Source organism: Aegilops tauschii, chromosome 6 (genome assembly GCF_002575655.3).
Source record: "Aegilops tauschii subsp. strangulata cultivar AL8/78 chromosome 6, Aet v6.0, whole genome shotgun sequence".
NCBI classification, from domain to species: Eukaryota; Viridiplantae; Streptophyta; class Magnoliopsida; order Poales; family Poaceae; genus Aegilops; species Aegilops tauschii.
In genome coordinates, this window is record NC_053040.3 from 378,251,950 (window position 1) to 378,277,613 (window position 25,664).

General features: G+C 46.9%; 1 protein-coding gene across 1 annotated transcript in view; it reads right to left on the reverse strand.

Annotated features, from left to right (window-relative positions):
- LOC109731946 (protein NRT1/ PTR FAMILY 8.3-like) overlaps nt 1–23,069 on the reverse strand; it is a 54,301-nt gene extending 31,232 nt beyond the window's left edge. Inside the window, exons 1-2 of the mRNA XM_020291124.2 lie at nt 23,001–23,069; nt 22,446–22,760 (exon numbers count right to left, since the gene is read on the reverse strand). Of these exons, the coding sequence (XP_020146713.1) occupies nt 22,446–22,760; nt 23,001–23,069 (384 nt within the window). The remainder of the gene's footprint in view (nt 1–22,445; nt 22,761–23,000) is intronic.
- Nucleotides 23,070–25,664: the final 2,595 nt, after the last annotated feature.

A 25,664-nucleotide genomic window follows, 5' to 3' on the forward strand; every position in this document is an offset into this window, starting at 1 on the left:
CCCCCGCTAATCCTGGTCGGTCTTGGCGTAATGGCGCCGGTCCACGGTGGGGTGGCCGCACGGGCATGACGGCGGCAGAGAGCGCGCTCCGCACCCAGCGGTTCACGACGAGGGTGGCAGCGCGCACTGGGGAGTGGAAGACCACGCGCCGATCTCCGGTGGCTTGGGCGGCGCTGGGTGGCGGCGTCTGCGCTGCGCCTCTCTCGGGCGGCCGCAAAGCCGCCGCTGGCGTCGGTCACGGGGCGGCGCACCTCCTCCAGCTCGTCGCCGACGCCCGCAAGCATCCAGGCGCTCGTGTGGTGCAGAGGACAAGGGGGAGGGGACAGGAAACACGGCGACGCCAGGCACTGGCGAGATCGACAACAGACACTGAAGAAAACGACAGTGATTCAGACACTGTTAACTGAATTTGACTGAACCTTATAGAAACAGTGTCCAGTAGGTGTTCGACGAAATGATTTGGTATGAAGAAAATTTTTCCTGGGGCTGGGACTTGGTGAGGTGACCTCTCAATGCACCCAGAGGCTGCCTGATTTTTCTCAGAATTTTTGCAGAGGGATTTGAATGAATTTCATCAAATTTGGCAAATCTGGTCCAAACTTGCAGCAAGTATAGTTTGAAAAATTTGAACTGAAGACCAGTGGATCTTCATGGATCTTGGTTGAGGGTTCAAAGGACTAGGAAGGGAAATTGGTTTGGGGCAAAAATCAAAACAGAAATGGTAGCTCCTTTGTAAATCTCCAAGAGCTAGAATAGAAGGCAGAAATTGTTTTGATAAGAAATAAAGGGGAAATTTTTTATGGAGAGGTCCAACTTGCTGGATTTGAAGTAAATCATGATCCAAAGATGAGGAAAGGTTTATGAGAGTGGATTTGCACTAAGGTCATGGCAAGAGAGATTTGTTGAAAGGGGCAAAGAATCATTCCAAAAGCCATAGGGCATTTTCAAAAGGCATTTTTCCCAAGTGAAAAGCATTTTGGTTTGAGTCCAAATAAAAATGGAAGAACCTCCAAGACCAAAACCAAGTCTTGGGTGAATCCAAATAAAACCCTTGCCATAAAAAAAATATTTTGAAAGGGAGGGTTCTTTTGAAGACAAATTTTTTTTAAAACACCTCCCTCAAGTCAAATAATTTTTTTGAAAAGGCCAAATAAAATTTTGGGTGTCACAACACCTACCCCCTTAGGAAAAATCTCGTCCTCGAGATTTCAGCTGATCCTCGAATAGATATGGATATTCTGCCTGGAGAAAATCTCCCCTTTCCCATGTAGCTTCATCCTTAGTGTGGTTGCTCCACTGAACTCTGAAAATTTTTGTTGTTTTCCGTCGGGTCCTCCTTTCAGACTCTTCCAATATCTTTACTGGCCATTCTCTGTAGGTGAGATCTGGTTGCACATCAATGCTCTCATGGGATACATGCTTTTCCGGGTTGTTCACACATTTTCTTAATTGCGAGACGTGGAATACGTCATGGACGTCTGACAGCTCCTTGGGTAGGTCTAGCTGGTAGGCTACCGTGCCTCTTCGTGCAATTATACAGAATGGTCCAATAAATCTCGGGGCTAGCTTCCCCTTAATTTTGAACCGTTGCAGGCCCCTCATAGGAGACACTCGTAGGTATACGGAATCACCGGGTTCAAAGCTGACCTCATGATGTTTTTGATCGTAGTAGCTCTTTTGTCGGCTCTGTGCTGTCTTGAGTCTGTCCCTGATCTGTTTAACTTTCTCCTCGGCCTCCTTGAGCATGTCTGGGCCGAAGATACGACTGTCACCTGTTTCTGACCAATTCAGTGGGGTACGGCATCTCCGTCCGTACAATGCTTCAAAGGGTGCCATTTGTAAGCTGGCTTGGTAACTGTTGTTGTAGGCAAACTCGGCATATGGCAAACTTTCCTCCCAACTGGATCCATAGGTGAGCACACAGGCTCTCAGCATGTCCTCTATTATTTGGTTCACACGTTCCGTTTGTCCATCAGTCTGAGGGTGGTACGCTGTACTGAAAGCTAGCTGCGTGCCCAGAGCTTGTTGCAGGTGATCCCAAAATTTGGAGACAAATTGTGTGCCTCGGTCGGATATTATAGTCTTTGGGACTCCATGCAAACAAACTACACGTGAGAGATAAAGCTTGGCCAGCCTTTGTGTGGAGTAGGTAGTCTTCACGGGAATGAAATGAGCAACCTTGGTTAGTCGGTCTGTGATGACCCATATGGCGTCATTTCCGCGTTGTGATCGAGGTAGTCCGACGATGAAGTCCATTCCTATTTCATCCCATTTCCATTCCGGTATCCTGTTTGGCTGGAGTAGCCCTGCTGGCTTTTGATGCTCGGCCTTGATGCACTGACATGAATCGCAACAAGCAATATATGTGGCTATATCCCATTTCATTCGGTGCCACCAAAATCTTTCCTGAATGTCCTTGTACATTTTGGTTCCTCCAGGGTGGATCGAGTATGGAGCGGTGTGGCTTTCGGTTAGGATTTGTTGCTTGAGTTCCTCAATGTTAGGTACGCAAAGTCTGTCTCCGTACCATAATATTCCTTCACTGTCTGTGACGAACTCTGAAGCCTTACCAAGGTTCATTTTCTTTCTTATACCTTCGATGCTGGGATGTCCCTGTTGAGCCTTCTTAATTTGTTTCACTAGGGTGGGTTGTATCTCCAGATTTGATATGGTGCCCTCAGAGACTAACACCATGTTGAGCCTAGCGAACTCTTGCTGAAACTCAGGCCTCAAGTTTTGTGGACCGTCGTTGTCCGGGCTGGGGTTTCGACTAAGGGCATCGGCCACTACATTTGCTTTCCCTGGATGGTAGTGAATACCGACATCATAGTCCTTGACCAATTCCAACCAGCGTCGTTGGCATAAGTTTAGCTCTGGTTGAGTGAAAATATATTTAAGGCTCTTATGGTCCGTATATATTTCACAGCGATTTCCCAACAGAAAGTGCCTCCACTCCTTGAGTGCATGTATGACTGCTGCTAGCTCCAAGTCATGTGTTGGGTAATTTTCCTCATGTTTTCGCAGCTGCCTGGAGGCATACGCGACAACTTTGCCATCCTGCATTAGTACACACCCGAGACCCTTTCGGGACGCGTCACAATACACTTCAAAACTCTTGTGTATGTCTGGCACAGTTAAGACCGGTGCGGTTGTTAGTTTCTTCTTGAGTTCTTGGAAGCTTTTCTCGCATGCTTCCGTCCATACAAATTTCTTGTCTTTCTTGAGCAACTGTGTTATTGGTTTTGCCACAGTGGAGAATCCTTCAATAAATCTTCTGTAATATCCGGCTATTCCCAGGAAACTCCGCACCTCTGTCACGTTGGCGGGTGGCTTCTAGTCAAGTATGGCTTTGACTTTCTCTGGGTCTACGGCCACGCCTTCTTGGTTTAATATGTGGCCTAGGAAACCAACTTGTCTTAGCCAAAATTCACACTTGCTAAATTTGGCATACAACTGATGTTTCCTCAATTCACCCAAGACAATTCTGAGATGCTCAGCATGCTCTTCTGGTGTCCTTGAATATACCAGAATATAGTCGATGAACACCACAACAAATTTGTCCATGAATTTCATGAACACTTTGTTCATGAGGTGGACGAAATATGCGGGGGCGTTCGTTAGTCCAAAAGGCATCACTGTGAACTCATATAACCCATATCTGGAAGTGAATGCTGTCTTGGGGATATCTTCTGTCCGTACTTTCAATTGGTGATACCCCGATCTCAAATCAATTTTTGAGAACACCTTGGCTTGTGCGAGCTGGTCAAACAAATCATTTATCCGTGGCATCGGATATTTGTTTTTGATGGTGACCATATTGAGGGCTCGATAGTCTATACACAGTCTCAGTGTCCCATCCTTTTTCTTGGCGAATAATACTGGCGAACCCCATGGTGAGGAGCTGGCTCGAATAAATCCTTTGTCTAATAAATCCTTTATCTCCTTCTTCAACTCCACCAATTCTGAGGGTGCCATTCTATAAGGTTTCTTATAGATGGGAGCGGTGCCAGGTGCTAGTTCGATGCTGAACTCTATCTCTCGGTCTGGTGGCATGCCTTGTAGTTCTTCAGGAAATACGTCAGGGAACTCGCATACCACTGGAACTTTTCTCAGTTCTGAAATGTCCACTTTGTTTAGCTTTGGTTGCCGTGACCGTGGCCTTTCTTGAGCTGTAACCTTTATTGTCTTGCGTGATGGTGAGTGAGAATCACGGTCCGATTGAAACAGTCAATGAATCCTTTGTTGGTGGTCAACCAGTCCATCCCTAAAATGACATCCAGTCCTTTATTTTCCAACACGATGAGATTTGCTTGGAACTGTAGTCCTTCGAATTCAATGATCACTCCTTGGCAGTAACTCTGAGCGATTTGCTTATTTCCGGGGGACTTGATGATCATAGATTTTTCCAAGGGAAGTATCGGAAAACCATGTTGCAAAACAAAACTCTTCGAAATGAACGAATGGGAAGCTCCAGAATCAAACAAAACCGTGGCAGGTACTGTGTTGACAGGGAACGTACTGAGCACGATGTCTGGGGCATTCTGCGCTTCTTCCCTGGTCACATGGTTCAGGTGACCCTTCCTGTGGTTGTTGTTGGGATTGAAATTGTTGCGCTTGGGGGCTGGATTGTTTCCACCATTGTTCGGCTTGGGGGCCGAGTTCCTCGGTTTTGGGCACTGTTTAGCATAGTGCCCTTCTTCTCCACAAGCATAGCATGTGACCCCTGGATGGTACGTGAACTCCTTGTCCCTGGCATGAAACTGTCTGACGGGCCTTAGATCAGTAGTCGTGGATTTCCTTGCTTCTGTCCTTGGAACCTCAGCCTTGCTTTGGTTGTTGCGAGCAAGGGTCGTCTTGTCCCTCTTTCGCTTACGGATATCTTCCAGACTACGGCGCTCATTCTCCAAGGTGATGGCCTTGTCAACCAGAGTTTTAAAATCCGGGAAAGTGTGTACAATCAGTTGGCATCTTAGCGCCGGTGCCAGGCCGTCCAGGAATTTTTCCATCTTCTTGTTCTCTGTCATGTGCTCGTCGTAGGCATAACGAGATAGCTGGGTAAACTGACCGTTGTATTCTGTCACTGACATGCCTCTTTGCTTGAGATCGTCAAATTCTCTCTTCTTGATTTTTATGATGCTCCTGGGGATGTGTGCCCCACGAAAGCCTTCCTTGAACTCTTCCCAGGTGATGTTGTGTTCACTGGGATGCATGTGTAGGAAGTTTTCCCACCATGCTGCAGCTGCTCCAGTAAGGTAGTGTGGTGCATACAACACCTTCTCATGATCTGAACACTGAGCAATAATCAGCTTCCTCTCGATGTCACGAAGCCAATCATCGGCTTCTAGCGGCCTATCGGTGTGAGCAAACGTTGAAGGGCGAGTCTTCTGTAATTCAGATAACTTGGAATGTGGTTGATAGGGTTCACGGTGGTTTCCCATATTGATGACGTGATTCATCATCTCTTGGTGCTATTGCTGGCTTTGTTCGAAGAGACGACATACTTGAGACAGGGCTGCTTCGCTGTCCTGTTGACTGGACTGACCCTGAGTGAAGTTGTTGCTTGTCTGTGTCCCATAAACTTCTGCTGGCTGATTGGGCATGGAACGAGTCCACGGACGAGACATTTTTCCAGTATGGGGTATTATTTTGCAAAACTCATAAGAAGAACTATGTGGCACAAGGAAAATCTTGCAAAGGCAAAAATTTAAAAGACCTCAAGATTTTTCAAGAAAATAAACAATTCCGCAAGGAGACGAACTGCTTAACCCAAATCTTACACGCGAAAAGCAAACACACGATACAACACTCAGGATGTGCGTACACAATCCTGACATGTTATTTAGACTAGCACAGCTCTCCGGAAAGTAGCGAGCACACTAATACAAACTAGCGTACAGATAAAACACATCATACAAGCAGACATAACGCGCGGCTACTCGGCGTTCTCAGTCGGAGATGGTGACGATGTCCTTTCCCTTGCCGAGGGCAAGACTCAGCGGTGCAGGGGATTCAACCTCCACCTCCTCTCTAGCCAGTTCCTGGCGCGTAGCACTGCGCTGCGGTGATGGTGCGGGGGCGACAGGCGGCAGTGCGGGTGCGGCAGGCGGTGCAGCTCTGACTGGAGTAGGAGCGATGACTCTGTCGAACTCCTCAGTGGTAGGCAGACGGCAAGCAGTGGCCAAAACGGCCGGTGCATAAGAGGCTGAACACGAGACGAATGTCAGAGGCGGTGCTGTGAGGAGAAGCTCCTTCCTGCTGGCAGGACCGCCCCGGACTAAGTCCATGCGGGCAGCCACAAGATCGTCCACGAGGTTGTCGAAAGACTCCTCCAGAGCCTTGAGATACTCCACAACCATCTCGATGGCTTCATCTCGCTCTCCCCGATGGCAGGCGAATGCATAGTGACAAGTGTATGGCACATGGCATGGGAGGTAGCGGTAGCGACGAGTCTTCATCATAGGAAGGATATCCCGAAGGCGAGCTATCGCCTCACGGGCAGCCATCTGCATGGCATGCCTCTCCGTAGGCATGGCCCTTCCCGCAAAACGAAAGTGGCGAGATGCAGAACGCCCTCCCTTGAATTGCACCACAGCTTGGTGCATAGACACGTCGTCGCTGAGTTTGTGCTGGTAAAGCGTGAACTCCGGACGAGTCGCTGGCCCGATCGTGAGCTTGGTGATGGAGACGAGGAGTTTGACAAACCCCTCGGGCACGTTAGTGAACACTCGAGTCTCGCAGTTGCTGCCAGCCATCTACAAAAGTAGGCAAAAATTCTGAGTAGTCATGTCATAAATTTATGATGACCAACAGAAAAATTAGCTACATTTGCAAAATGCTGAAAAAGCACAAAAGACGCTAATAACCGATTAGCGATCGCACCTAGTGGCTTCCTACAGTCAGCCTGGCTCTGATACCAAGCTTGTCACGACCGGTTTTTCAATAGAAGACTTATTGAGAGACCAATCCCTTTTACGGACCAGTAAAGAAGAATTCCTTCTCACTGATAGACAATATCTTGGTCACAGAAGAAAAATACCAGGAGTACTGAATATAATACAAGGTTGAGCGGGGACTGCTCAACAATTTATTACATGCACGCCGATAAAACATGACGGCGGATAGGGTGGCATAACTACTAACTCACGATAAGAACGGTGGTGGAAATATCACAGCGGAGCGGGTGATATGACTCCTGCAAACTACAGCTCTTCGAGCGTTGGGGTGAAGCTCGAGGAGGTTTATTGAGGGTGGCGGAAGCGTATGTACTACACGTGACCAATATCCAGGATCGCACAGGACTGACTGGGATTCCTCTAGGCGTCGGACTCACTATCAAACTCTTCATCCAAGAGGTCGCCTTCGTCAACATCTGGCCAAATCAACAAGCCAGGTGAGTACTATGAAAGTACTCGCAAGATAGTTCGGACATAAGATATAACAAATGTGAACATGAAGCATATGAACAGATTAACAAGTGCGTTCAGACATAGAGACAATAATGCATGTGAAAATAACAAAGAAGTCGGGCGGTAGTCCTCCCGAAATCCCAAAATAAATACTGGGTGCCAAACGAGGGTCTGAATGACTCCTCGAGAGGAAACTGCAAGAATAATAATGCCGCAGTCGGGCGTCGGGGCGACACCACATAAAGGGCTTATAATAGAAATTAAAAGACAGTGTGTGCCACAGTCGGACGTCTGAGCGACATCACATAAAGGGCTTACATTGAAAGTAAAAGACAAACATGCCACAGTCGGACGTTTGAGCGACATCACATAAAGGGCTTACATTGAAAGTAAAAGACAAACATGCCACAGTCGGACGTCTGAGCGACATCACATAAAGGGCTTATCTTCATAACTTAGTAGTTCATGAATTTTAAATCATATCGAGAGAATAAACAGGCATGAGATAAACAACAGGGTTAGTCCATCCACAGGAATAACGTTCAGCCAAGTTTACTACTCAAGCTCACTTACCGGAAAGAAGAATATACCACGAGGTTATGACATAGACATGGATACGCTGATCACGATACTTGACCTTGGATACGATGACTCGGAAGGATTTGACTCTGCAGAGTTTGTACTTTAACCACAACCAACGGATTTCAGTAGTCACGGGGACTAGTTCCGTTTACGGTGTTTTGGAAGAAACACATCTAACCAGTACACACCCATTCAACATTCCGAAGCCAGGGATCACCCTCGGCAACGTTCAAGAAAAACCTTGAGACAGGGAGGCTACAACCTCGCGTAGCATGGGATCAAATTTCTATACGCGCGCTCTAAGGGGTGCCCCCCTCTCGGTCCCAACCGGAAACACCCATGCCCCCTGACCGGATGACTGGCTTTAATCCAGGGCCATGGAACCATCATCCCGGCCCCTCTGTTTGGTGTGTACACAGAAAGAGGTTACCAACTTACTAAACCGCATTCTGGCAGAAAACAAGTGGTAGCACGGAAGGGGGAAGAACGATAACGTGACTCCGTCCACGTTAACGTCGGAATTTATCAGATGACGCAAGGCTGGCATGCTACAACAGTACCACCTTACTGCCCTTCATGTCACCACATGACTAGGCCATCTCTCATCAGAGATCACAGTAACTTTGGAACACACGGGTAGTTGCCTCACAAGCAACGAGATACTCACCGATACTCATATGCCACGCACAACCATTCACGCAAACATGCAAAACACCTATCATATCAAAGGTTCAAACATGCTTGCCTGGTTCGGAGAAGTCGGAGTCTAGCTCAGCGAAGTTCGCGGCTCCGTCACCTCTTCCGGAACCTACGGTATAGCGAAGAAGCATACTAACGTGAAAACCAACGCGTGCATAAAAATTGTTCCAAAATTTTTCCAAATAAATCCCATAAAAAACTAGACAAAATTATAAGACTGCCAGAAAAAGAATCACTCAAAAATCGCTTTTTAATAAAAAGTTATAAGGGTTTCTATCCAGGGACTCATCTGTAATGAAACAGAAAAGTTCCAGGGGCTAAACTGAGAAAACAGAAAACGGTTCGAATAGAAACGCGCCAGCCCACAGAGAAAACGTACTCTGCCCGAAGGCGCCAACAGAAAACGCTTTGGGGGTGAAAGAAGAGAGGCTGACGTGTGGGGGTCCACATGTCAGGTTTGAAAACCCTCGCCGGCGCCCGAAGGCTGCGGAGGTCGCCGGCGTCGAACCACGGCGAGTCAGGGAGATCGGAGTGTACCAAGAGTATCAGCGTGCCCTTCCACGTCGGTGGGTGGTGGACTCGAGCATCGGGGAGCACCACATCGACGGCGACACTTTCTCCGGCGGACGGCGGCTCGGGCGATGGTGGGGAACTCCGGTGGTGTGCTGCAAACTTCGAATTGAAGCGCGGGTCAGAAGGAGGGATGTACTAGAGAGCTACTGGCAAGAGATGGGAGGCAGAGGTGCACGCACGGGAGCGAATCGAGCTGGATCCCGTGGCGGGTCGCGGCGGCCGGAGTCGAGGAAGGAGACTCCCTCGGGGCTCTTCCAGTGGCTAGGCAGGGTCTTGGTGGAGTGCAGAGGTGGTGTGGGTACTAGCTGGAGCTCGGGGCCTCTATTTATAGGCGGCTCGAGGGGGTGGCCGAGAACGGGGTTGCTCCGGCGAGCAATTACGGCGAGGCAGCGGCTTGGCAAGGAGTTTAGGTGGCCAGGCAGCATCAGTGAGGTGTACTGATGCCGTTCCCCCGCTAATCCTGGTCGGTCTTGGCGTAATGGCGCCGGTCCACGGTGGGGTGGTCGCACGGGCACGACGGCGGCAGAGAGCGCGCTCCGCTCCCAGCGGTTCACGACGAGGGTGGCAGCGCGCACTGGGAGTGGAAGACCACGCGCCGATCTCCAGTGGCTTGGGCGGCGCTGGGTGGCGCCGTCTGCGCTGCGCCTCTCTCTGGCGGCCGCAAAGCCGCCGCTGGCGTCGGTCACGGGGCGGCGCACCTCCTCCAGCTCGTCGCCGACGCCCGCAAGCATCCAGGCGCTCGTGCGGTGCAGAGGACAAGGGGGAGGGGACAGGAAACACGGCGACGCCGGGCACTGGCGAGATCGACAACAGATACTGAAGAAAACGACAGTGATTCAGACACTGTTAACTGAATTTGACTGAACCTTATAGAAACAGTGTCCAGTAGGTGTTCGACGAAATGATTTGGTATGAAGAAAAATTTTCCTGGGGCTGGGACTTGGTGAGGTGACCTCTCGATGCACCCAGAGGCTGCCTGATTTTTCTCATAAGTTTTGGAGTGGGATTTGAATGAATTTCATCAAATTTGGCAAATCTGGTCCAAACTTGCAGCAAGTATAGTTTGAAAAATTTGAACTGAAGACCAGTGGATCTTCATGGATCTTGGTTGAGGGTTCAAAGGACTAGGAAGGGAAATTGGTTTGGGGGAAAAAATCAAAACAGAAATGGTAGCTCCTTTGTAAATCTCCAAGAGCTAGAATAGAAGGCAGAAATCGTTTTGATAAGAAATAAAGGGGAAAATTTTTATGGAGAGGTCCAACTTGCTGGATTTGAAGTAAATCATGATCCAAAGATGAGTAAAGGTTTATGAGAGTGGATTTGCACTAAGGTCATGGCAAGAGAGATTTGTTGAAAGGGGCAAAGAATCATTCCAAAAGCCATAGGGCATTTTCAAAGGAATTTTCAAAAGGCATTTTTCCCAAGTGAAAAGCATTTTGGTTTGAGTCCAAATAAAAAAGGAAGAACCTCCAAGACCAAAACCAAGTCTTGGGTGAATCCAAATAAAACCCTTGCCATAAAAAAATATTTTGAAAGGGAGGGTTCTTTTGAAGACAAATTTTTTTTAAAACACCTCCCTCAAGTCAAATAAATTTTTTGAAAAGGCCAAATAAAATTTTGGGTGTCACAAGACTCTTCTTGTTCTTTACTGCAGAATCCTTGGCAAACTTGTAGTTGCGCTTGAATAAATTGTCTTCATGACACCATAACAGAGACGATGGGTCGGCATCTGTAGGCTGTGGTCCACGGACCATGCAAGGGTAGAAACCCTGAGCAATGGCTTCAGATTTGGTCCTGGGTTGAAGATTTCTATAGAGAATACCCCCCAAGGACGCTTGATGGCATTCTTTTCAGCATATTGCTTGGTGACAAATCTATACATGAACCATTGCTCGGCCCAATATCTTCGAATCCATTGGATTCGTGTTTTGCATTGGCCATAACTCTCTTGAGGATCAGTTTTGTATAGCTCATAGAGATCTTCAGGCAGATCCATTGAAGTGCCCCCGCGGCGCTGCCTGCCGCCCTTTCTTGCTGACTTTTCAATGGCCATTTAGTTCAAACTGAATGGCTTCAAAGCTGTCAAAGGCTTCCGTCTGCTGGTCAGACAAGAACTGGCTTTGGGAGAATTAATGTGACATTGTAAGAATTCTGCAAATGAATGCAGACTATGAGAACCAAGGGATTCTCCCACGGACATGTACCTGTGACAGCATTAGAGATGCGAGGGAATGGGAAGAGGTCATATGCATTCTCAGAAGATTTTGAAGATAAATCAGTTTGAAGACATTGACCTCATAGCGCGAAGACATTCACTTATTTGGTGAGAGTTGGTTCCAGATTTGTACGAATCCAGGAATAGGTACAAGTGAGGAATCTAACTTGTTTTGGAGCATAAGTGAATATACTAGGCATGATATGAGATGTCGAACATGATAGATTCATTTGATAGGCATCGAAACCGCTTTTGGTGGAGAAGGATGAATCTATCAGATCAAAAAGGCAGTAAAGGGTGAGTTTTAATTACCACACGAAGAACTGCTAGACGGAGCGGAGTAGGAGGCCGAGCAGTTCAATCTCCCGTGCCCTAACTTGGCGACGGAAAATACCTACGGCAGCGGCAAAGAAGATGACGTCCGCGACCGGCGTGAGGACGGCGTCGATGAGGTCATGGCAGCTAAGCGCTTCGTCACCGGCGTCGTCGAGAGCTAGCGGTGGCACTAGGGTTTGTGCGAGGTGGCGAGGTAGGAGAAAGATTTTGATTGCGATGATATGTGTATTTATAGGGAAAGGGACAGCACAACGCAATTACGCAGGTGCCCCTTGTGGTTCACATCAGAGGGACACGTGGCGAACATGCAACACATTGGAAGTTGTTCCATGTTCCCACGCACGCCTGGACTGTCGGGGTGGTCGTTCTGGCTTCTCCGGGTTTCAGGCAATAAGGGTGTAGCATTTAAAATAGATTCAATTCTTGTCTCTATATCTTCTGCTAACAAGGACGCAGAGAAGACATTCGACAGTTTCAATAGAATGCATATGGCTTGGATAGATAGAATTTGGGATGGAAGCATACAAGAGGTTAGGGTCCGATCACATTCACTTAGATCAAAAGATTCAAGCAAGAAGACATAGCTATAAGTGAATGTTGTAGAGGACAGAACACAATACGTATATTTTAGAATAAGACCAAAACAATATTGAGAGGATAACCATGAAGTCAAATCAATGTCGAAGATAAATCAAATGCGAAGACTTTGCAAATGTAACGCCAAAAGAAACACTTCAAACAAAAGTTTGGTGGTGGCGTTACCCACCGTATAGGAAGTATTAGACCCAGACACGATGCACAATTATCGTGGCGCTCCGAAGTCAAATTCCGCATTAATGTATTCACACTCAGAGTGTAAGTCTCATTCATTGAAGATATATGTTACTTTGTGTATTGCACATCTAAGTCATCAATATACATAAGTGTTAGGATGTGTGTCCTATCACAGGACATTTGAGGATTCCAAGATATTTAGCTCACACCGCAACTTGCAAAACCTTTTCTCATCCAAGGGCTTTGTGAAGATATCTGCTAATTGCTCTTCAGTGTTGACGTGAATGATATCAATATCTTCCTTCATGACATGATCTTTGAGAAAGAGATGACGAATTTCAATGTGCTTTGTCTTCGAGTGCTGAACTGGGTTGTTGGCAATCTTGATGGAGCTTTCATTGTCGCGGTAGAGTGGCACATGCTTCAGATGGACACTGTAGTCCTTGAGAGTTTGCTTCATCCATAGAAGCTGAGCACAACAAGATCCAGCAGCAATGTATTCAGATTCAGCAGTGGAGAGAGATACACAGTTCTGCTTCTTTGAAGACCAACAGACAAGTGATCGTCCCAGAAAGTGACATGTGCCTCATGTGGACTTGCGATCAACTTTTTCACGAGCATAATCAGCATCTGAGAATCCAACTAGATCAAACTCTGAGCCCTTTGGATACCATAATCCTAGTGTTGGGGTGTAAGCCAAATATCGAAGAATTCGCTTCACAGCTAAGTGATGCTATTCCTTTGGTGCCGCTTGGAATCGGGCACACATGCAAACACTAAGCATTATATCTGGCCTAGATGCACATAAATAAAGTAAAGAACCAATCATGGAGCGGTATACCTTTTGATCAAACTCTTTACCATTGGCGTCGGGACTCAGATGACTTTTGGTTGGCATTGGCGTTGTGTATCCTTTGCAGTCTTGCATTCCAAACTTCTTCAAGCAATCTTTGAGGTATTTTTCTTGAGATATGAAGATGCCATTGCGTTGCTGATGGATTTGAAGAACAAGGAAGAACTTCAGCTCACCCATCATGGACATCTGATATTGCTCTTGCATCATGTGACCAAACTCATCACTGTATCTCTTGTCAGTGCAGCCGAAGATAATGTCATCCACATAGATTTGGCACACAAATAGTTCTCCATCATATGTCTTCGTGAAGAGTGTAGGATCTAGAGAACCAGGTTTGAAGCCTTTGCTCTTCAAGAAGTTTTTGAGTGTGTCATACCAAGCACGAGGGGCTTGTTTGAGGCCATACAGAGGCTTGTTTAGCTTGTATACCATATCAGGATGTTTTGGATCTTCAAAGCCAGGAGGTTGTGCAACATATACTTCTTCTTCAATCTTGCCATTGAAAAAGGCACACTTCACATCCATTTGATACAGAAGGAGGTTGTGATGGTTGGCATAGGCTAGCAGTATGCAAATGGGTTCAAGCCTAGCCACAGGAGCAAACGTTTCATCGAAGTCAATTCCTTCTACTTGAGTATAACCTTGAGCAACAAGACGAGCCTTGTTTGTGACGACTTGACCATGCTCATCTTGCTTGTTGCGATAGATCCATTTGGTGCCTATTATGTTGTGCTTGCGAGGATCAGGACGCTTGACCAATTCCCACACATTGTTCAGCTCGAACTGTTGAAGCTCTTCTTGCATAGCTTGAATCCATTCAGGTTCCATAAAAGCTTCAACAACTTTCTTGGGTTCAAAGATTGAGACAAATGCAAAGTGCCCACAGAAATTTGCTAGCTGTGTTGCTCTTGAACGAGTGAGTGGACCGGGTGCATTGATGCTGTCAATCATCTTCTCAATCTGTACTTCATTTGCAACACGCGGATGAGCTGGACGAAGATTTTGATCTTGCTGACCATTATCTTCATTTTGAGCATTGGCTTCAGGCTGAACATTGTCTTTAGGATGATCCGAAGGAGTGATGATAATTTCCTCTTTAGCCTGTGCCTCTGAAGGTATGATTTCTCCAGTTCCCAATAGCTTGATTGATTCACTAGGAGGTACTTCATCTAGCACATTTGTTAGGTGCTCTCTTTGCGAGCCGTTAGTCTCATCGAACCGCACATCCATAGTTTCAACCACTTTGTAGTGAAAGAGGTTGAAGACTCTGTAGGAGTGCGAATCCTTTCCGTAACCAAGCATAAAACCTTCATGTGCTTTCGGTGCAAATTTTGAAGTGTGATGTGGATCCTTGATCCAGCACCTAGCACCAAATACTCTGAAGTAACTGCCGTTCGGTTTCTTACCAGTCAGAAGCTCATAGGAAGTTTTCTTTAGAAGCTTGTGAAGATAAACACGGTTGATGATGTGGCATGCAGTATGAATGGTTTCAGGCCAGAACTTCCTTGGAGTCTTGTACTCATCAAGCATCGTTCGAGCCATCTCGATAAGAGTTCTGTTCTTGCGCTCCACGATGCCATTCTGCTGAGGTGTGTATGGAGCTGAGAACTCATGAGTGATGCCCAATGTATCAAGATAAGTGTCGAGGCCGGTGTTCTTGAATTATGTGCCATTGTCACTTCTGATATGCTTGATCTTGACGCCATAGTTCGTCATGGCACGATTGGCAAAGCGTCTGAAGACATCCTGCACTTCATTTTTGTAAAGGATTATATGCACCCATGTATATCTTGAGTAATCGTCAACAATGACGAAGCCATAGAGGCAAGCAGTGGTAGTGAGAGTAGAGTAGTGAGTAGGGCCAAAGAGATCCATGTGAAGCAGCTCGAAGGGTTGAGATGTAGTCATGATTGTCTTCGAGGGATGCTTGGCCCTAGTCATCTTTCCAGCTTCGCAGGCACCACACAGATGATCCTTCTTGAACTTGACGCCCTCGATGCCCATGACGTGTTTCTTCTTTGCGAGTGTGTACAAGTTCCTCATGCCCGCATGCCCTAGCCTCCGATGCCAGAGCCAGCACTCTGAAGCTTTTGCTAGAAGACATACGGCCAACTGTGGTCCTGCTGAGAAATCTACCATATACAGATCATCTTTCCGATATCCTTCAAAGACTAGATACTTGTCAGATTCCATTAGAACAAGGCAACGATATTTTCCAAATATCACAATCATGTTTAAGTCACAAAGCATTGAGACAGACATTAAGTTGAAACCAAGGGATTCAACAAGCATCACTTTATCCATGTGCTGATCCTTTGAGATTGCAACTCTACCTAGACCCAATACCTTGCTTTTACCAGTATCAGCAAATGTGATGTGACTTTTGTCTGATGGACGTGGTGTTGAATCCATCAGAAGACTTCGATCGTCAGTCACGTGGTTAGTGCATCCACTGTCCATAATCCATTCTGAAGACTTTGGTGTCATACCCTACAGTGCAGTTAGGGGGATAGGCTTCACCAAGGGTATTGTGAAGCATAAACATTTAACGAACAAGCGGATTATCAAAACTTAGATCCAGGTTAGGACTGATAGGATGACTGGCAAGCGATTCAGGAACAAAATACATAGTAAGACCATTTGGGCATTTTATCTTGCAGCCTACAAGATGTTTTAGGTCCCCAGCAATAGCATCGGACGCCTTTGATTTCTGGCTGGAGACCTTTCCCTGCAAAAGAGAATTAAGTTTTCTTTGAAGGAAATATGCCCTAGAGGCAATAATAAAGTTATTATTTATTTCCTTATTTCATGATAAATGTTTATTATTCATGCTAGAATTGTATTAAACCGGAAACTTGATACATGTGTGAATACATAGACAAAACAGAGTGTCACTAGTATGCCTCTACTTGACTAGCTCGTTGAATCAAAGATGGTTAAGTTTCCTAGCCATAGACATGAGTTGTCATTTGATTAACGGGATCACATCATTAGAGAATGATGTGATTGACTTGACCCATTTTGTTAGCTTAGCACTTGATCGTTTAGTTTGTTGCTATTGCTTTCTTCATGACTTATGCATGTTCCTATGACTATGAGATTATGCAACTCCCGAATAATGGAGGAACACTGTGTGTGCTACCAAACGTCACAACGTCACTGGGTGATTATAAAGGTGCTCTACAGGTGTCTCCGATGGTACTTGTTGAGTTGGCATAGATCGAGATTAGGATTTGTCACTCCGATTGTCGGAGAGGTATCTCTGGGCCCTCTCGGTAATGCACATCACTATAAGCCTTGCAAGCAATGCCACTAATGAGTTAGTTGCGGGATGATGCATTACGAAACGAGTAAAGAGACTTGCCGGTAACGAGATTGAACTAGGTATTGAGATACCGACGATCGAATCTCGGGCAAGTAACATACCGTGACCGATAAAGATCTTCGTAGAATATGTGGAAGCCAATATGAGCATCCAGGTTCCGCTATTGGTTATTGACCGGAGACGTGTCTCGGTCATGTCTACATAGTTCTCGAACCCGTAGGGTCTGCACGCTTAACGTTCGGTGACGATCGGTATTATGATATTTTGTGTTTTGATGTACCGAAGCTAGTTCGGAGTCCCGGATGAGATCAGGGACATGACGAGGAGTCTCAAAATGGTCGAGACGTAAAGATCGATATATTGGACGACTATATTCGGACATCGGAAAGGTTCCGAATGATTCGGGTATTTTTTGGAGTACCGGGGAGTTACGAGAATACGGGGGAAGAAGTATTGGGCCTCATGGGCCAAGTGGTGGAAGAGAGGAGGGAGGACAAGGCAGGGTGCACCCCCCCCCCCTAGCCCAAACCGAATTGGACTAGGGGGCCGCCCCCCCTTTCCTCCTTTCCTCCCTCTCCTTCCTTCTCCCTCCCTTCCTCTTGGTGGACTCCTACTAGGACTTGGAGTCCTAGTAGGACTCCATGCTTGGGCGCGCCTCTAGGGCCGGCCGGCCTACCCTCCTCTCCTCCTTTATATACTGAGGCAAGGGGCACCCCATAGAGATACAATTGATCATTGATCTTTTAGCCGTGTGCAGTGCCCCCCTCCACCATAATCCACCTCGGTCATATCATAGCGGTGCTTAGGTGAAGCCCTGCGTCAGTAGCATCATCATCACTGTCATCACGCCGTCGTGCTGACGGAACTCTCCCTCGAAGCTCAGCTGGGTCGGAGTTCATGGGACATCATCGAGCTGAACGTGTGTTGAACTCGAAGGTGCCGTACATTCGGTACTTGCATCGGTCGGATCGTGAAGACGTACGACTACATCAACCGCGTTGTTCTAACGCTTCCGCTTTCCGTCTACGAGGGTACGTAGACACACTCTCCCCTCTCGTTGCTATGCTTCACCATGATCTTGCGTGTGCGTAGGATTTTTTTTGAAATTACTACATTCCCCAACATTCTTAACCACCACATTTTCAAGGGTGGCTTCGAAGAAATGAGTCTAAGTGCAGCATCTGAGAACTTTGGCGTTGGAGCCCTGGCAAATAGCCTTGCAGGAGGAGAATAATACTCATAAGAATAAGCAGAAAAGTTCTTTGTTCTATGAACATAGCGGTTCGAGCAAACACGCTCATATTCATGGGTCTGAGTATGATTTCCCTGCAAAACATTGGCGTTAGGGTGACTCGGGTGAGTCCTCTGTCTGTATGAAGCCTTTGGACCATATGAAGCTTTTGGTCTGGGGTTTGTCTTCTTCCCAGGTGGTGTCATGACGACATTCACAAGAAGATTCTCAAGACAACTTTTGGGTACCCATATCTTCTTCATAGGTGGCCCATTCCTGCAGTTAGTACCAATATACCTGGCAAACACTTCACCATTCTGATTCTTAAACAGTTTATAGTTTGCATCAAAGGATTCATCAATGATGACAGGGTTACCACATGTGAAGCCAGACAAGGTGGATGGATCCACTGAAGGTTCCTTTGCAGCAACCCATGTGGTTTTGGGGTACTACTCAGGCTTCTAGTAAGAGCCATCAACATTCATTTTTCTCTCGAACCCAACACCCTCTTTCCTAGGGTTTCGGTTCAGAATCTGCTTTTTGAGGACATCACATAATGTCTGATGCCCTTTGAGGCTTTTCTACATCCCTGTCTCAAGCAAAGTCTTCAACCTAGCATTTTCATCAGCAATAGTAGTGGTATCCTCAGCAGAGGGGTTAGTTACCACATCAGCAGTTGAAGATATTGCAACAGTAGCAGCAGTAGAACATTCAGCAACAGAGGTAGCGTTATCACGCTCAATGCATTTTAGAACTGGTGGTTCAAATCCTTCCTGAGCGGGACTGATCTGTTGAGCGCGAAGTGACTCGTTCTCCCTTTGAAGATCTTCATGAATCGTTCTCAATTTCTCAAGTTCTTGCTTCCTTTGAAGATAATCATAGGAAAGCTTTTCATGAGTTGTTGAGAGCTTTTCATGATGACTTTCAAGTTCCTCGTACTTAACATGAAGATTTTTGACGTCTTCAATTAAGGACTGAGATCGGGTCATTTCCGCGTCCAACAGGTCATCGCTTTTGTCTAACAGTTTTTGAATATGTTCCATAGCTTTCTGTTGTTCAGTTTCAATTTTAGCAAGTTTTTTGTAGCTAGGTTTGGATTCACAATCAGAGTCATCTTCACTTGATGTTTGAAAGTAAGCATCGCGTGATTTTACCTTGGCACCACGTGCCATGAAGCAGTAGGTGGGAGCAGAGTCGTCCTTGTCATTAGCATCAGCGTTGGTGATGGAGCCATTGTCTTCAGTGTTGAAGATGGACTTGGCAACGTAGGTTGTAGCTAGAGCCAGACTTGCAATGCCAGAGTCGGACTCCTCCTCAGACTCCACCTCCGCCTCCTCAGAAGCAGACTCCTCTGAATCCATCTCCTTGCCAACAAAAGCACGAGCCTTGCCAGATGAACTCTTCTTGTGTGATGAAGACTTCGATGAAGACTTGGAAGAAGACTTTGAGGATTTCTTCTTCTTCTTATCATCAGAATCATATTCCTTGCTCTTCTTCTTCTTCTTCTTCTTCTTCTTCTTCTTCTCATTGTCCCACAGTGGACACTCAGAGATGTAGTGACCAGGTTTCTTGCACTTGTGGCATGTTCTCTTCTTGTGGTCACGGGTAGAAGCTTCATCATTTCTTGAGCTGGATTGTGAAGACTTTGTGAAGCCTTTCTTCTTAGTGAATTTCTGGAACTTCTTCACAAGCGTCGCAAGCTCCTTTCCAATGTCTTCAGGATCACCAGAACTGCAGTCAGATTCTTCTTCAAATGAGGAAATAGCCTTTGCCTTCAAAGCGCGAGTTCGGCCATAGTTGGGACTATAGATATCTCGTTTCTCAGATAGCTGAAACTCATGTGTGTTGAGCCTCTCAAGTATGTCAGACGGATCGAGTGTCTTGAAGTCAGGGTGTTCTTGAATCATCAGGGCTAGGGTGTCAAACGAGCTGTCAAGTGATCTCAGAAGTGTCTTGACGATTTCATGCTTGGTGATCTCAGTGGCGCCGAGTGCCTGAAGCTCATTTGTGATATCAATGAGGCGATCAAATGTGAGTTGGACGTTCTCATTGTCGTGTCTCTTGAAGCGGTTGAAGTGGTTGCGAAGGACACTGATCCTTTGATCTCTATGGGTTGAGACGCCTTCGTTGACCTTGGAGAGCCAGTCCCAGACTAGCCTCGATGTTTCCAGAGCACTCACACGGCCATACTGTCCTTTGGTCAGATGACCACAGATGATGTTCTTGGCAGTAGAATCCAGTTGAACGAACTTCTTGACATCAGCAGGGGTGACACCTTCACCGGTCTTGGGAACGCCGTTCTTGACGACATACCAGAGGTCGACATCAATGGCCTCAAGATGCATGCAGATCTTATTCTTCCAATAGGGGTATTCAGTGCCATCGAAGATAGGGCCCGTAGCGGAGACTTTGATTATCCCTGTAGTCGACATAGCTAAAACTCCAGGTGGTTAAACCGAATCACATAGAACAAGGGAGTACCTTGCTCTGATACTAATTGAAGAGCTGGATATTAACTAGAGGGGGGTGAATAGGCAATTTTTATGAAAGTCTTCAAAACATGGGAGTTTCGAAGACAAACAATAGAAATGATCCTATTGATATGCAGCGGAAGGTAGACTACACTAGGCAAGCCATAGTCAAGTATTCAATGAAGTGAAAGCACGAAGACTATTAGCAGCTAGGTAGTATGGATCAGGATGGAAGATAGTATGAAGCCAATCAGAACAAATAGTCACACAATGAAGTCAAACAGATAATGCAAGCAGACAATGACTTCACGAAGACAAACTGTAAGTAAAGAGAAGGAAGAGATAGAACCAGTAGCTTGAAGAGGACATTGATTTGTTGGACCAGTTCCAGTTGCTGTGACAACTGTACGTCTGGTTAGGGAGGCTGAGATTTAACTCAGAAGACCGCGTCTTCACCTTATTCCCCTTGAGCTAAGGACACTTAGTCCTCACCCAATCACTCTGGTAAGTCTTCAAGGTAGACTTCCAAACCTTCACAGACTTCGTTCCGGCAATCCACAGTGACTCTTGGATGCTCAGAACGCGACGCCTAACTGGCTGCAGGATTCACAGTCCTCAAGTGTAACAAGTCTTCAGATCACGCGGACAGAAAGACTTCAATGATGCCAAACACTCTTTGAGCTCTGCGTGGTTTGGGCTTTGTCCTCGCAAGGATCTCTCTCTCAAATGCGTCGGAGGTGGGTTGCTCTCAAACGACAAAAGCCGTGCACTAACTCTGAGCAGCCGCCAATTTATGGTGTAGGGGGTGGGCTATTTATAGCCAGGACGCAACCCGACCTGATTTGTCCGAAATGACCCTGGGTCTCTAAGGAACTGACACGTGTCCAACGGCCATATTTCAAACACACGCGGCAGCTTGACCTGGGCTACAAGTAAAGCTGACTCATCCAACTCTGGATAAGATTTGCTCTCATTGTCTTCGCTCGAAGACATAGGATGTGGTTGAGCATCACTTCAGTCACTCTGACTTTGTTCACTTGGACCCCACTTAACAGTGCGGTGGTTCCTATGACTCAACAAAGAAGAAAAGGAAACAATGAAACAACTAAGTCTTCGTGCTCCATAGTCTTCATGCGATGTCTTCTCATGTCATAGTCCTCAATGTGAATATCTTCACAGACCACCATTGTCTTCAATGTCTTCACACATTTTTAGGGGTCATCTCCGATAGGTAAACCAAATCAATGAGGGACTACTACCTGTGTTATCCTGCAATTCTCACAAACACATTAGTCCCTCAACCAAGTTTGTCGTCAATACTCCAAAACCAACTAGGGGTGGCACTAGATGCACTTACACTCTCGCAACAATAGTTGCAGCCGAAGATGAATACTCTGAGTCTTCTATGGAAGGAGTCCGACGCAAAATGACATTCTGGGGAGGCGTGGAATCAAATTTGAAGCGCTTGGTGAAGCCATCTTTGCGAAGATCTTCTTCAGCGGACAGGAAAGTAAGACTCTTCCAAGACCGCCAATAGGCCTCATGTGCTACGAATGCGTTCTTGGTGGCAAGATTGCGAATGCGATTAACATCCACCAAGAGGCTCTGCATCTGACGCTTTAGCCAGACATGGTGTCTATCCTGTTTCTGATGTAAGGCCACAAGAAGCTCTCGATTATTGAGTACACGACGTCGCTTTCGAGGCCTTTGAGCAATGGTGCTTTCAGTGGCTTCAGTGTTAGCTCGATGAGGTGCACGCATGTTTCTAGCCAGAGGATAGACTCGAGTTGCAGCAAGAACTCCCTCAATTGGTTGCGTGAAGCTTTGGCGATCAGCATTATGAAGATAAAGTGGCTCCTTGGTAGGCTCAGGGTAGATGGCGTCGACAGACATATCAACCTCAGGCAAAAAGACAATATGGTTGCGCGCTGAGGGCTTATAATCAACAGAGGAGTGAAGCTTGATTAGGTGCATCACCCATGGAGCATAAATCTTTAGGCCAAACAGATCAATTCCAGATGCAGCAAGCTGTCTGATGAAGAAATCCTGGGAATTGAATCTGATGCCATGGAGAATATAGAACACCAAAGTCTTCATGGCTCCTTCAAGTTTGGCTTCAGCTGAGTATCCCTTGACGGGCCAAAGAGTAAGCCTCAGAATATGATAGATGGTGCGGGGCAGGTACTCAAGGTCCTTGACGGAGAATTCCTTGGGATAATTAGCATCTTGAGGCAATGGCTTCATCATGCTAAGCATCTCACTCATATTGTGTTCAGGCTGCTGGAAGATACTCTGCAGTTCATTTTGGTGAAGCTGACAACCAGGCTCATAGAGTTCACCTGGAGTGGGCAGGGAAGTAAGCTCAATAATGTCTTGAGCTTTGGCTTCATGGTGCACATCGCCTATCATCCACTCAAGGATCCATGTCTTCGGATCCCTGTTGTAGCCACGAATGTGAAGTGTGGCGTAGAACTGCAGCAGGAGCTCTTCATTCCAATGCTTTTTGTCTGTGACGAACTGTAGAAGACCAACCTCCCTGAAGCAGTCAAGAGCTTCTTCCAAACAGGGCAGCCCAGCTATAGCTTCACAGTCAAGGCGCATGTGTTGAAAGATTCACCCTTGATTGTATAGGATGCAAGAGTAGTAGCTGCACTGCTGATAGCTCCAGAAGCGATCAGATGAGATCTTTGGCTTCGAGTAGGGATTCTTTGCGCTATCAAAGAAGGTGTTATTGGCTCTGAAGCTGTTCACACTGAACGATCCTGGGGAGGTTGCAGCACCTGGAAGCCTTGGCAGCCTGGGCTTTGGCTTCTGGACCTGCTCCACATGGTAATCATACTGCGGTCCTGGAGCCGTGGGTGGAACCAAAATGTGCCATCTCACGGTGACAAGCTGGCCGTGATCATAGGCCTGTACAATGGTGTGAGGCCTAGGAGGTGGAACAGTGGCTTCAGCATGCACATTGGCTTCAGATTGCACTTGAGCTTCAGGCACATCATAGGCTTCGGGCTCCACATTGTCTTCAGCCATGACAACGTCATTGGCTTCGGTATCATTATTGGTGGCAGCCTCCGTGTTCTCAACCTCAGTGTCCTCAATGACAAGAGGGTCGAGCACAATCACATTCTCCTCGAGAACGACTTCTTGAGTGAGAGGGGGTGTGGCAACTCTTTCTTGTTCTTGTCTTGGTTCTTGATTGTCATCGGCTGATGCAGCCGGAATGTCTTCAGCAGCTTTAGCTTCAAACTCGGGGACATTCGCAGTGGGAGTGGCTTCAGGAAACACTTGGCGTGCTACTGAGCTTTTTTGCACTTCTCCTTCTGGAATGCTCGACATGGTGACCTGTGGCCTAGGGTCTTTGCGAAGCCTGCGAAATGCGAGCGACGCTTGTGGTGATGGAGTGGTCTACACCGTGTAATTGTCGTCGTCAAGCACCGGAGTGGTGGCTTGAGGTGGTGGAGTTCTGGGTGTCTCATCATCAATGGGGGTGTCTTGTTGAGGGAGATCTGCCCACGAATCATCCTGAGCAATTGGCGTCAAGGGATGACAAATGCTGATGAGTTCGCTGTTCGTAGGAACAGGCGATGATACCGTTGGTGCTCGAGTTGAGGAAGGACTTCATCATCATCTACATTGTCTTCACGACCAATGTCTTCACCTGTGATGGGGTCAACAGCTGGGGCTTCTTCATCTTCACGAGCCTCTGTGGGAGCAGGCTTGTGGATCACCATGCGACGCTCTTGAATGGTGGAGGTAGGACGGGCAACAGAAATGGGCTCAACAACAAGGGGCGTGGAAGCCGCAACACGCTCTTTCTTTGAAGACTTCTTTAATTTCTGCTTTGATGGAGCATCATCAGAAGTATTCATGTGCTTGCGCTTCTTGGCTTCGGCTTCAGCTGCCCTTGTCTTTTTCAGTTCTGAAGCTACTGTGGGGACCTTAGGCTTCGAGCATCTCATGCTGGCAGGGAAAACAATGCGAGGTGCTTCCTTCCTTGATGCTTCAGCTTGGGCCGTAGCAGGCTTCTTCTTCTGTTTGGCAGCCATCTTGGGATCAATGCCAGGATGTCCAAGAGCCTTGCGCTTCTCAGCCTCATTGTGTGCTTGAACATATTTCTGCGCGAAGTACTTCATGCGCTCTCTTGAACCTTTTGCTTCTTCCCGCTTCTTGTGAAACTGTTCCTTGAGGTCATGCATCATTTTCTTGAAGATTTGAACATCAGCCACGCTGAGCTTGGCCATGTTCTTCTTGAAGTGAGCCTTCTCATAATCAATTTTGTTCTTCAGCTCAACAATCTTCTGAGCCAGAGCCAGCTCATTGGCAATAGCTCCATGGAATGTGACGCCGATGTCCACAGGAAGCTGAAGATCATCAATACTGATAGTCTGGTCACCAAACCACTCGTCGATGAAGTTGTTCAGAATATCCACATCAAAAAGGGGCAGATCGTTGAAGATCTCCGCCTCTTGCTTGCTCTTTATTAGCTGTTCGAGAGCATCATCACCAAGATCTTCGTCGCTTGACAGATCAATTTCTTCATTTTCGTTCCGCAGAACGGCAGCTGGGGTCAGTTCTTGCCCAGTACTCTTCATGGGCTTCTTCTTCTTGGACTTCTCAGTCTTCTTGGAGATCCGAGACAAGTCTTCAGACTGCACACTGGGTTCAGGAGGTGCAGTGGCCAATGGCTTCACATTTGAAGCTTTTGGAGTGGCAGAGGGCCTTGAAGCCTTGGTTTTCTTCTGCGTCTACGGCTTTGGTGGTGATGGCGCTTCTTCAGAGTCAGCGTCATCAGCAGATTGATCTACAGTGGCCCTCTAAGCTGCGATGTAGGAGAGGAGGCCGTCAAAGCTTCCAAAGGGGCCGATGACATTGGGATTGGCATCGTGTGTGCCATCAGCTCTTGGTGCAGATGGTCCGGGGTTGAAGTTAACTCCCAGATCTCTCTTGTTCTTCACAGCAGAATCTTTGGAAAACTTGTAGTTGCGCTTGAACAGATTGTCTTCACGACACCATAATATAGATGATGGGTCGGCATTTTCTAGCGTCGGTCCACGGACCATGCATGGGTAGAAGCCTTCAGCAATGGCCTCTGACTTGGACTTGGGCTGCAGATTTCTGTATAGAATATCTCCCCATGGGCGCTTGATAGTGTTCTTTTCAGCATATTCAGCAGTTACAAATTTGTACTTGAACCAT